This window comes from Rhinolophus ferrumequinum, chromosome 2, assembly GCF_004115265.2.
Source record: "Rhinolophus ferrumequinum isolate MPI-CBG mRhiFer1 chromosome 2, mRhiFer1_v1.p, whole genome shotgun sequence".
In the NCBI taxonomy this organism is placed as follows: domain Eukaryota; kingdom Metazoa; phylum Chordata; class Mammalia; order Chiroptera; family Rhinolophidae; genus Rhinolophus; species Rhinolophus ferrumequinum.
Window position 1 is genome coordinate 29456000 of NC_046285.1, and position 13335 is coordinate 29469334.

Below are 13335 nucleotides of genomic sequence, written 5' to 3' on the forward strand. Positions count from 1 at the left end.
GCAAATAGTGAGGACTTCACAAAGGAAAACAGCAGTTCAGATCCCATTCCTCCTATTGACTTTCTACTTATGTTTTCTGCTGCCCCCTCCCACCTCCCGGCAGCTTCTCTCTCCAGGAATTAAGTGCCCCTAAATCCTTTTGAGTCCTTCCGTGTGATATGGAAACCATTAGACCTCGCCAGGTGGCAGAGACAAAATGGCAGGGAGCGATTAAAGTGGCCTTGTGGAAGGGGATAAAGTCATCAGTTTACAAGGTTCACATTCAGTTCCCATAACTGCTCATCCTGTTTACTTTTCCGTTTTCTTCTTCACCAACCCCTTTCTTTCTAGTTCTTCCCCACTTCCTGTGTAGTCTCCGCTTCCTCCCTTCTGGTCACCCGCCCTCACCCTCTGTAAAAGGCAGCCTCATGCATGTGAGGGGGACCTCGGTCCATGGTTAGCCAAAGCCACTCTGCAGACAACTTCCAACAGAATGCTTTCATCAGAATGTTAAGGGGATTTTCCAGTGGATTTTTTTTTTAAAGACACTTCAGATAGGACTGTTTCTAACACTTTGCTTTTACACGAGAAAACCAGAAACCATCCAGAGTGTGGGATCCTCTTTTGCACATGGAAGTGTTCCATTATATTGGGTGACAAGGTGAGGCACATACCCCATGCCAGTGTGATCAAGCGCAGACCTAGTAGAAAAAAGTTCTGAGTGGGCTTCCGCCTTCTCACTTAGCCCTGGGGCACAAGTGCCCTTTTCACAGTTCACTTGAAGCCAGAATGCTAATCCTGCCTCTCCAAACTGCTATGAGAAGCAGATTGTAATCTTTGATGTCATTTTAGAGCTGTAGGCTTACAAGGCCACTTGAGCACCAAAGTATGTGACAACGGATCAGAGATATGTTTTCCTCATAAGATTTTTAGAGCTAGAAAGCACCTCAGATGTCATCTACTCAAAAATCATTTGATCGTGAGACATTTTTTTTTTCCTAACTCTGCATTGATAGAATTCCAACAAGAACCATGGAGTAGAATTCATGGTTCTACTCATGGTCATTATTAATTCATGGTCATTAATACAATGACCTCACAGACCAATTAATTGCTAGATGAAATGATGCTGAAGAACAAAATGTGGACCCTGGAGGTTAAGGATTTAACTCAGGATCAGAGCCCGGCTGAAGCAGAACCCCAGTTTCCGCAGTCACGGTTCTGTGTGCTGTGCTGGCTGTCTGTTACAATACAGCCCTGTTCTTTATCACTTCTTAAAAATTAGAATGCAGTTTCACCAACAAAAAAATGAATCAGTTTTTTCCAAAATAATAGTTTAAGCCTTGCTGCCGGTTTAAAGAATGATTTAAGTAAATATAAGCATCTAAGTACAATTAAGTAGCCTTTGGGCTAATCTTTAGTACCAACGCTTGACCTGTTTGGCTTCCAAACTCCCAGTGGCTTTGCAAGGATTCAAAATTCCTTCTGTTTTTCTTAGTAGTCTTCTCTCCCAAAGAATCCGAAGTCCCATTGGCAGTTTACCGAGGACAAAGCCACTCCCTTGCTTCCCTACTCCTCCCCCATTCCCATAATCTTCTAATTACTCCTCAAAACTGGGGGAAAAGCAGAAGGCTTGACAGCCATGACAAGCCCTGGGCACCTGAGATGAGCATTTCCAGCAGCTTTAATGACAGACATGGCCTCTCTCCCAGCCTCCCAGCCTTCCTCTTCCAGCAGTACCTTTGCATAACTGACTCCCTCAGCCACAGCTCACAGGATTTGCCCATTTGGAACACACTACCCTTTTGTGCAGAGTCCACTGTACCATTTTCACAGAACTTAACTTTTAAAAAACAGAATGTAACAACCCTTTAAAGTCAGAATTATTCCACATATGTCAATAACCCTACATTTTGGAAATACTTTTTCTACATTCGGTCATTTTTAATAACTTCCCCTAGATGCCACGTAGAAGCATTCATTAGTATAAATATTTTCCGTACAATAAAATAGAAACAGTGAAGTGACTTCCCCATAAAGCTGATTAGACTCAGGCCGTAGCCCCAGTTCTCACGTGACACTGACTAATACTTTCCTAGTGACACCTCTTTAGGATCCAGGCGTGAGACTTCATCACAGCAGGTTATGTGCATGTGCAACAGAAACACTCAATTCCAGGTCAGTGGCAACATGCTGCAGGTCCCAAAACGAAAGACTGCACAGAGGCCCAATCCTCCCGAGCGAGCGTCTGCAGAAACGTGCGTCCTGCACGGCATGCCACCATTCCTTCGTGGCCCAGACAGCACGCCCCTGACCCAGAGAGCTTGAAGGTTTTGATGGGCTCACGGCTTGAATTTTAATACATATATATATATATGCACACACTCATGTAACTTTTTATTAATAATGTTTCTTTTCCCTGCCTGCCAGATTAATTACACAAATACATGTGCAAATTGTGCAAAACTGCGGGAAAATGCCATTAATTTTGACAAAGAATGCACCTGCTCTATTCCTTTCTACCTTCCAGAGACAATGCACGTAAGTGAAATTCAAGAGCCTTCAGTTGGCGATATGCTGGTCTCCTATTTCACACTTGGCAGTTCATGATTTCCACCAAATGCTCCTGAAACTCAACATGCAAAAAAATAAGGCAGGGTGGGGGTGACAGATCTTATGAAGTATTGAATTCATGTGCAATTCTTACCCCCTTTACTTTGGAATTTTATTTTTCTCCTTTGTTTCTAAGTTTCCAGATTCTTTACCTACTCAATTATGTAACATAATTCTTACCATCAATCACATAGTTTTTACTCCAAATGTCAGCATAAGAGGGACCTTAGAGATCATAGAATCTAACCACTCTTTTTATAGTGAGAAGATTAATGGGCTGAGAGGATAAGTGACTTGACTAAGGTCACACAGTGAGTGAGTGTCAGGGGTCACACACCTGGGAGGACTCCCCTTGGGTCCCCCCAGGTCATTCTACATATGCAGTTGCCGAATCCCTTAGGCAACTCTTGGCCTGGCTAACAGGCACTGTGAGAAATGCCAAAGAAATATTAAGAGGAGTCCCTGCTCTTGGGCCGATTAAAGTCTTGTGTTAGCCCAGGTCCTCTGAGAAGCAGATGCCCAGACAGGATTAGCCATTCAAGAGATTTATTGGGGAAACTGCCTGTGAGGGAAAATGGGGAGGGAGCGGGAGGAGGCTGGGAGAACTGTCAGACCACACAGCTCTGACCCCTGTGAGGGAAAGGGAAGGGGAGAAGGAACAAGGGAAGGAAGGGAGGAGGGGAAAAGGACTAGGAGGGAAGGAGGGGGAGGAAGGGACAGAAATAAGGGAAGGAGGAAGGTAGAAGCTAGACAACAGTGTACCCTTAAGAACCTTTCAGCAAGGCTCAGTGAACTTGCAAGGTTACCCATGCCGTCCCCCTGGATAAACCCACAGGGGACCTTAGGGCCTTGTCAGCCCCCCAGACACAGGTGATCACTTACTCGTCCTTGACACACTTCTTTTTGGCTTTCAGGAGACCACACTCTCTTGGATTTCCTCCGACCTCCCTGGTTGCCCTTCTTTAGTTCCTTTGCTCTTCCTCCTATTTTCCTCAGACTCTATGTTCGGATCTGCAGGGCTTTCGTCTTCATTTTCAGTTTTCTCCTCTCTATGTGCATTCACTTCCTGGAAATGTCATTGACCGCCTGGCTTTAAATGCCGTCTATAGGCAACACTCTTTTACATCTCTAGTTCTTCCAGTGTCCACACTTGTATTTCCAACTGCCTTCCTGATGTCAAAATTTGAATGACTAATAGATATTTCCAAGGCTGAACTGATATCCATTCTTCCATTTGTCCCCCTGCCCCAACCAAAAAAAAAAAACCCTGTTCCACCCACAGACTTCTCAATCTTAGCAACTCCATCCTTTTGGGGCCCCCCGCCGAAGGCCCAGGACTCCTTCCATTGTCTCACACCTCACATCCGATTCACCCTGTTGTCTCTACCTTCAAAATATATCCAGTCTGCCCCCTTCTCCACACCTTTGCTACAGCTGCCTAGTTCCATGCCACATTCAGCTCTTACCCAAACTTCTGCAAGAGCCCCCTTGCAGGTCTCCCTTCTTACATCAGTGTCTCAAGAGAGCAGCCAGAGTTAACTTTTTAAAGCATGAGTCATATCATGTATTCCTTTGCTTAAAAATTCCTGTAATGGTTCCTCTTTCCACTAAGTGAAAAAGCCCAAGTCTTTACAAGGCCTTATATAATCTGGCTTTGTGGTTCCTCTCTGACCCGATCTCCGCATTCTCTTCCCCTCACCCACTCCGACCGCACTGGACTCCTCACTCCTCAGACCGACCGGTCAGGCAAACTCTTGCCTTGCTCCGCGTGCCTGATCCCCTCTTGCTAACTCCCCTCCCTCCTTCAGGTGTTGGCTCTGTTCTCCCCTTAGTAAGGCCTGTGCTGGCCATCCTGTTCCACCCCTGCCCTCCTGGTCCTTGTTACCTTGCTGTGAGTTCAATCTTTTCCACAGTACTCATCACCTCTAAGAGCCTACAGAAATGAATACTTTATTATATGTAGTGTTTATTGTCTCTCACTCTTGTATCCCAGGCTCCTGTAATAATGACTCGCATACTGTAGGTGCTCGATTAATGTTTATTGAATGAACACATGAATCATTGCTTCCTCCACAGTGCCTGGCACAGGACATTTCACGTGGTAGATGCTCAAAAACTGTTTGCTAACATGAAATAAAGGAAGGAAAGATAAAATGCTAAGTGATAATGTTTTATGTTCCAGGAAGCTTTGGTTTTTTATGCCTCTTATCTCCCCCTTTGATGCCCGATAAAAGCATGTTGGCATCAGTAATATTCTGAATGCATCGTTATTGACTATGGCTAGCTCTAATCGTTTTCATGAGTAAGTCAGATTTAAATTACAAGGAAATTACTGACTTGTACTTAGGTTACAAGTGAAATCTATATAAAGTCACTGGAGTAAGTTTTACATATGTGTTTTTATTGTAGATCAAAAATTCTTGTTCTCTACAGCCGTGCCCTTTCTTACCTTCCTCAGCTCCCCATGCTGCCCCCTACCCACCAAAGTAAAAGTTAGTGTCGATTAATTGGGGGTGGGGGTACTTAAAACAACAGAGATTTTTTTCTCTCACAGTTCTCAATGTCGGAAGACTGAAATCGATGTGTCAAGCAGGGTTGTTCCTTCTTGGGGCTCAGAGTGCTTACATTTTTGAAGAAAAAATCCACAGGATAAAACCTTTAAAGGGATGCAGTTCCCATCTATCTGTGTCCTTTGAAACCCCAGAGCCAAGTGAAGTGTTACCAGCTGCTGACCATTCCTTTCAGGCACAGGCTTTCCCAGAAAAATCCAACCAACTGCTCAGGGCAATCACCGGACCCGCCTGTGGCCGGCTAGCACTCACGACACACACTAGCCCTGAGTCCACACGAGACTCTGTGCTTTAAACTCGGGATGCTGCACAAAGCGCCACTGACTTAAAAAGAAGAAACACCACCAAGTATGTGCCTCCAGAACTAATCACAAAGCTGATGGCCCTGGAGGCCTTGTTAAGCAAAATCTTGGACAAAGAGTCATTGAGAAAAGGTTATTAAAACACTCCTGTCCCTAGTGTGGAGAGTGTTCTCTGCCTGTTTATCATTGATACAAATATGTAACTTCGGGTGAGTAGAATTCTCTCTTAAGCGTCCAAGAAAATGTATGGTAAATCCCTTTCTGTGGAGTTCATGTTTTCTATAGTTAAGGGTCAACAATCGCAGTGTCCTCCTCGGGTGAGGATGTGAAATCAGTGATTCCCGCGATGCCTGGCTCGTTCGCCGTCATATCCATGCTCCCGTGCATTGTGTGGGAGCCTCCCTCTTTGTGGCCCCCACTTCTCCCCTTCTCAGTGTCTTACCAGTGACTAAGCTGTCCTGCTCTTGCTGTTTTCTGTAACTGACCACGCTTACCCATGATCTTTATGTCCAGCCTGCCCTGGGTACCAGCACCCGTTGTCCCTCCTCACCCTCTTTAAAGGTCCTTGGAGTGGGACCAAAAGCCTTGCCGCATGCTGTGTTTTGCATAGTGTAAGAAAATCAATTGACTCGGGGAATCATAAAGGAATACTTTTGTATTGCTAGCACTGAATATAGCTCCTAACTTGATGGGACGCACTTAATGAACGTTAGATGTTCACATATTTTTGAATGCAGGCCTTCAGCATTTGGGAGGTGGGTAGTATATGAATCATAAACAGCTACACTGGCCAATTCTATTTGCATTAGATATGCTGTTAGTAAAATCTGTATCAAGGCTGCCTACAGATTTGGGGACTTGGCGTGTGACCATAAAGGTAGAAGCATGATGGTCGCCTGTGATTGGGCAGCCTCATACAGTGGGATACATGAAAAGGCATGTCTCTCGTGGCAGCAGGGCTACTTACTGCTAAGGTGAAAATCACCTTGTCTTGGATCAGTGAATTATTCCATCTTTTTGTCCATGACAAGGGGTCCACCATTTCTTGAACAAGGACTGCATGCCCGGCACTGTGCTACATCCTAGGGATAAGAAGACAAGCACACCTGGAGCCAGACTGCAAAGAGTCCGTCTCATGCCTTTCATGTGCCCAATATGTACGTGCACCCAAGTATGCTCAGTGGCTCCAATTTTAGATTATGATTCATGGCTTTGCTTTGAAATCACGTTATTTTTGATGCCTACCGCGACCCCTAGGCAAAGCACTTTCCCAGTATTGCTGGGAAATAACAATATTTATAAAATCAAATTTTATATATTGAGAATACAAAACCTGGTTATAAAAAAATTTCAAGGCAGGAGTGCAGTTGTCCTTATTTAAAAAAAATCAACAATAAGTTATTTAGTCATTTTACTAATTCTATATAGACCAGGATTTTCCAACACTGTTTTTTGTTTTTTGTTTTTAAATGATTTCTTGGGTTTCTGTATGATCTAAAGAAACTTTCAATTTCCATCATTTTTTTCTGTACTACTATTTATATTTTAAAAATCCTGTCCATGTTTATTAATATTACAGTTTAATTTTTTACTCTTCTCACTTTTTCTTTTCTTCTTTACAGGGTAATATTTACATGTATTACAAATTATATGGCTTCTATCAGAACCTCAATCCGTATGTTGTATCCAGAAGTAATAACCAACTGATGGGTAGAGATGTAAAGGTAAGGCTTTATTTACTTTGACATAATACTTTTTTTTTTTTTTTAACTAAATGGATCTTTCAGTCTAAAAGAGAGTATGGAAAATAAACTCAAAAGCTAAAGTTTTACAAGACAGAAATATTCATTTCGTTTTTGCATAAATTGAAGGGGCTGGGTACTCAGCATAACTGCTATTGAGAAAGAGTACTTTCCCTCTTCAGAACAGTAATGTGAATCTTGTCCAATTAAATGGTTATCCTTTCATGCATCAACCATTTTTTTTATTTGACAGCCTTTTATATTAAAATTGGATGCATATTCAGTTGTCCACATCTTGGTAATAATGAATGTGTCAGAAGGGCAAATCTTCAAGTACGTTTCAACCACAATTCAGGATTTTATGTTTCTGTTTAATAACGTGCATGACCTACTAGAGCTGCTTCAAACAGTTGAGTTTTTGCTTCTTTGAATGGTTGACACATTGATTAGATTTCAATATTATTTCTTCACACTTAATTTCTGTAGTTATCTTTAAAGTTGCCCATTTCAGTTGATGGATTCACCAACCATTTTGATAGCAACCTTGAGTGGTTGGTCTCAGTCTGGCTCACCCTATATCTAGGTAGTGTTGTCTTTCCTGTAATTGGGGCCTTCAATCAACCAAGTTTAAGGAAATTGGGCTCTACTTGAATAAAAGCCTTTGCTTTAATTGAATACCCTTTCAGACCTAGTATTACAAAATTTTATTCTTGATCAGTGATATTCAGCATGCTAGCAAGAAAAGCTAGAATGAAACCTTTTCCTACTGACATTATTATATGAAAATTATAAACAAATGATTTTTAGCAATCACTCTTTTCAACATATATTCTGGTTTTCAGGTGGATGGATTTTGCAATAAGTCATCTAGCTAGAGACTCACGATTTTTATACTTTTTGGAATATAAATTACACTTCAAAAAAAAATTTTTTTTTTAATATTTTCCAGTGTAGACTTAGAGTGATGTGTAGCACAGCCAGCAAGGTAAATTTCCTTTCTACAGACATATTTGGTATGCTATGTATTGTTAATGAAGGGGAAAAAACCCTGCAGGTGCGTGCACGCGCGCACACGCACACACACACACACACACACACACACACACACACACCCCTCCAAAACAAAAATTTCCTAGTCTAAGCCAGAAGCCTGGGAAAAGTCAGTTAGTCCATAATCTTGGTCTGTGCCAATAAATCAGTGCAGGTTGATTTACATTGCCAATGTTCTCACTTTCAACATTCTAAGGGAATTAACTAAAAGCACTTCTCATTCCTGTATCACCTTGTATCCAGGATGTTGGAAACTGTGATCCATTCAGTAAGTCCCACAATGGGACCCCCATTGCTCCTTGTGGTGCTATTGCCAACAGCATGTTCAATGGTAGGTGACTTTTTTTATCTCCTTGGTGTATCCTTTCATAAATGTGTAACAACCTAAACGTTCAGAAGCTCATCTCTGCAGCTGAGTGAGCAGTTTTTTTAAAAAAATTTTGTATCCATTGTCCACTGACTTACAGTATTTCATTTGCAAGTAAGTTCTTCCTTACCAGAGATTTGAAATAGCTAGGGACATGAGTTAAATGGAGTAAAAGAGTATTTTTCAAGAACTGGGACCATGGCAAGAAAAAAGAAGAGTCTTGTAATTCCAGCATCTATGGCAAGCAGGCATATAGAGAGTCGCTAAAACCCTGGTTTATTTTTCATCTGTGTCTGGTTTTGCACGTCAAAGGGTGGCAAAAATGCTTGCTTGCACCTCGAACATAATTTTTAATTTCCTTTACAGACACCATTATTCTTTCATACAACCTTAATTCATCTATACATATCAAAGTCCCAATGCTATCGATTGGAATTGCATGGTGGACAGATAAATACATCAAGTTTCAGAATCCAAGTTTAAATCTTCCTAGTACATTTGCAGGTAAGATCTATACATTAGCTTACTTCTTTTTTATCTCTTTATAGACATGTTGGTTTTTGTGTGGGGGGAGGTATTTATGATTTCTCCTCCTTTCCTTCTTTGTTGACTTCTTTTTTGTTCTAACTTTTCCTACCTGTGCACGCCTCCATCACATACCTATCAGAAACATGAAATGATTAGTGCCGTTTCCTCCCAGTTTACCGTTAATAAAAGGCAGTGTCTTAAGAAACTTGATGCTGCATCTAAAATTAGGGTGACGGTGTAATTTATTGTCTAAATTGGTACACTTTTGAGAGTGAAAGAGGGTAGTGGAATAAAGTTATATATTTATTTAAAACTTTTATTTATTAATCAATAAAATAACATTAAGATTTTGGGAGACCTATAAAATAATTCTATTACAAACTACTTTAAAAATGCAGTTCTTTAAAATCTTAAAAGAATATGTCTGTGTACATTAAACAAACTTGTTTTAAAAAAACTATTTTATTATCTAAACATAAAAAAGATAACATAAGCAGAATAATTATTCTGGATACATAGTCATATATGTACTCGCCATATATGTCTTCATCACATACCCCTGTATTTTTCTAGTGAATTTGTGTTTATTCTTTCAGAAAACATTTTATTAGAATATTCTTTTAAATTTTTTCACAAAATTACCTGAAGTCTTTTTTAAAGTTGCATTTTATGGTTAATCAATTTCAATTTGTTAACACCTTTAATTGATTCTTCTCTTTTGACCCTAATGTTTTGTGTTGCTGTTGTTGTTGGGTGTTTTTTTGTTTGTTTGTTTGTTTGTTTCATAAATTTTACTGGAGAATATTGGGGAACAGTGTGTTTCTCCTGGGCCCGTCAGCTCCAAGTCGTTGTCCTTCAATCTCAGCTCCAAGTTCAGTTGCCGTTTTCAATCTTTAGTTGCAGGGTGCGCAGCCCACCATCCCATGCAGGAATCGAACCGGCAACCCTGTTGTTTAGAGCTTGCGCTCTAACTAACTGAACCATCTGGCTGCCCCCTAATGTTTTTTTAATGGAGAAAATATCTATAGGTGCTGAAGTACCTATTATGCTGACAGTCAATTTTACTAAATGGAGGGTATTCTCAATTTCAGTTTTTTTGTATTGAAATATGCTAGTACTGTAACACAAATATTTTCATAGGCACTGTCTTTGACTTCACGTTTTTTTTTTCTATTTATGATTCTTTTGAATTTATTCCTAAATTTAGATGCTACAAAATCTTAGACCTTCTTGGTGTCATTTAATTCCAGTAGAGAAGAAAAATTTGTCCAGTTAAAAACAGGAGCTCCATCAAAAGAGTTTTCATATAAATTGAGATATTCTAAAGCATCATTATAGAATTTAAAAATTAAATCTTGTATATATTTTGAGCTCTCCTTATATAACATGTTTAATTATTCCCTTGCTTTTATAGGGGTAAATTTCAATATCTTCTTATTTGCAAGCTTGGTTTTCAATAATTACAATTTACTAAATCTTCAAAAACTAAAGTTTTTTTGGCATTCCATATTTCAATACTTTTTAAATTTTTTTCAACTATTTTGAACAAAATTCAACCAAAAGTTGGAGGGCTCGCTTACCAAAATAAGTTCAGGATCATTGCAGGACACATCATTTGATATTCAAAATAGTTTTTAAGGGCTCAAACATTACTAAAATTCAAGTTGATGGTGTGTAGAAAGACAGTCCCATATACTATCATGCTGAAGCATTTCTTTCATTTAACATCCATATTGTAAAAATTTTGCAGTTCAATTTCTCTAACTATGAATATACAAGACTATTTAAATTTGCATAATTACTGCTGTTTTTTGATTACTAAAATATTGTAGCTTGTTTAAATACAATTAGGAATTATATATGTACCTCAACCAATTTTAAGTACATTTCTCTTTAAATTTCTTAGTTTACTAAGAACATTATCTTTACTCAGATGTTGTGCTCCACCAAATTTGCATTTATGTTATCACTACAACACCAAAAAATTTGCACTCGATTGTTGAATTTTTAAACTGAATTTATGTTAATATTTACAATAATGTCATAGGTTTTGTAATCCAAGATTGAATATCAAAAAGGTTCGCTTTGATTCCATGAAGAATCAAACCAAAAAAAATCAAGCCATTATTATAATTAACTTATTCTGATTTTTCTGTTTGAAGCATCTAAAGACACTAATGTAAAACTGGCCTCATTTAACTGTTTACAAAGTTCTTTTTGTACTAATGGAGCCAACACATTAAAGTTTTCCTTTGATTACAAAAAAAAAATAAAATTATAATAAAAAAGTGAGGCTAGAAGGAAATTCATTTGATAAATGAAAAGTCATGCTCACATGATGGACCTTCTGTAGCTACACGAAGTAAAGTACTGTCTTGGATACACTCTTTTAAAAATAAGCACAAACTTTTGAAGTATATTCTGATGTTCTTCAGCAGATTTATGTCTTTTGATTTTCATGTGGGTTATTGACATTAGGATGGTTCCCATGGTAGGGAGTAAATGGCAAACAACTTTCTTGAGAAACTGTTCTTTACATCAAAGATACATGTTTCATTTTTAGCTCTTCACAGCTAAAAGGATTTACTAGCAAATAAAAAACTGATACCAAACAATAAAGTAGTTATGTTTTTGCACCATGTAATAAATAACAGAACCAATGTTGCAAGAGAGTTCGGACGACTCTCAGCAAGACCGCGGAGCATCTCTTTCCCACACTACGTCCTGTGCATATAACATAATCTCTAATTTCCCACGTTTCCTACTGATCCCACTGACTGGCAGCCCGGCAGCTTCATGCATCTCACAGGCCAAGACAGAGGCTGTAGCCTAACTGGCTGGAATGTCAAGCAGCTGCCAGAGGTCACAGGGATGTTGTTTTTGACCGAAAGGGTCTCTGGTTATGTTTCATTAATTACGTGTTAAAGTCAGCACTCCACTCACTGCACATGAGTGTCTCATACACTATAGCTAAGACAATGGTTGGAAGCTGGAAGGATAAAATTTTAGGTACACCCTTTGTTTGGGATAAGTGCTAAAGCAGATGGGACAACAGACATAAGTGGGACTGTCTAACGCAAGCTGGCATGTGTAGTCACTATATAATGGAATTCTTAGTTTTTGAAAGGAACTTGGCCCCTTCTATTGTTTTGTCTTGCCACATTACCACAGGCCTGTACAAAGGGTCCTTGACTTTCTCTCTGCACTTTGTTCTTACCTTGATTTGAGAATTACCACATTATACTACAATGATCTGTTTGGATACCAGTCATCCCCACTTCAGTGTGTGAATTCCTTGAAGGAAGGGATTGGATTTTATGCTGTTTTGTATCTCTAATACTTAATACATAGTGAGCAAATCAAGAAATGCTTATACTGGGGCGGCCGGATGGCTCAGTTGGTTAGAGCGCGAACTCTCAATGACGTTGCCGGTTCAATTCCCACATGGGATGGTGGGCTGCGCCACCTGAAACTAAGATTGAAAACGGTGACTGGACTTGGAGCTGAGCTACGCCCTCCACAACTAGATTGAAGGACAATGACTTGGAGCTGATGGGCCCTGGAGAAACACACTGTTCTCCAATATTCCCCAATAACAAACTTAAAAAACGTGACAAAGAAATGCTTATACTTAAATGAATGGATGACTACAAATGACCCACCCGAACTTGGAATGGGAAATGCAGGAAGTTGGTGCCTCTTAGACCACGCTTCCCCACACTCTCTTGGTGACGTGGGCTCGAGTGGGATCAGGAGTTAATAAGGGAGGGCATGCTTGGACCTGCATTTTTCACATGCTGCCTGCGTGATTCCAATGTCAGTGCCCATAGAACACATTGCCTTAGGGCATGAGCTCTGGCTAAATTAGAGAGTCCCTATTGAGCATTTTGGATCCTACAAATAGTAAACCAGTTTTATGGAAGCGAAAAGTTCATTAAACAATTTTCTCTTGTTCACTAGCTCTTTAAAATTCACTACGGTTTTTATTATCAGCTTCCGTCAGCTGTAATTGGACTCTCTTGTCCCTTTATCAAGCATTTATTGAACACCTACTATGTGCCAGGCACTGGACAAAATGCCTGTGGAAAATAGATGAGGATGACACTGTACAAAAGAGTCTGCTGTAGAGTGAGACCCAGCCATGCCCACCATGGTAAAGTGGGCAGATGAGAATGCAAGTAAAC

General features: G+C 39.9%; 1 protein-coding gene across 4 annotated transcripts in view; it reads left to right on the top strand.

Annotated features, from left to right (window-relative positions):
• LOC117032117 (cell cycle control protein 50C-like) overlaps window positions 1-13335 on the top strand; it is a 43242-nt gene that overhangs the window by 2175 nt on the left and 27732 nt on the right. For 3 of the 4 annotated variants that reach the window (XR_004424683.1, XM_033123339.1, XM_033123353.1), the window contains 4 exons: window positions 2410-2520; window positions 7087-7188; window positions 8500-8587; window positions 8990-9127. Coding sequence is in view for 3 of the 4 variants with exons in the window: in XM_033123339.1 (XP_032979230.1) it covers window positions 2410-2520; window positions 7087-7188; window positions 8500-8587; window positions 8990-9127 (439 nt within the window). In the remaining variant the exon portion in view is untranslated. The remainder of the gene's footprint in view (window positions 1-2409; window positions 2521-7086; window positions 7189-8499; window positions 8588-8989; window positions 9128-13335) is intronic. The other variant, XM_033123363.1, reaches the window with a different exon arrangement.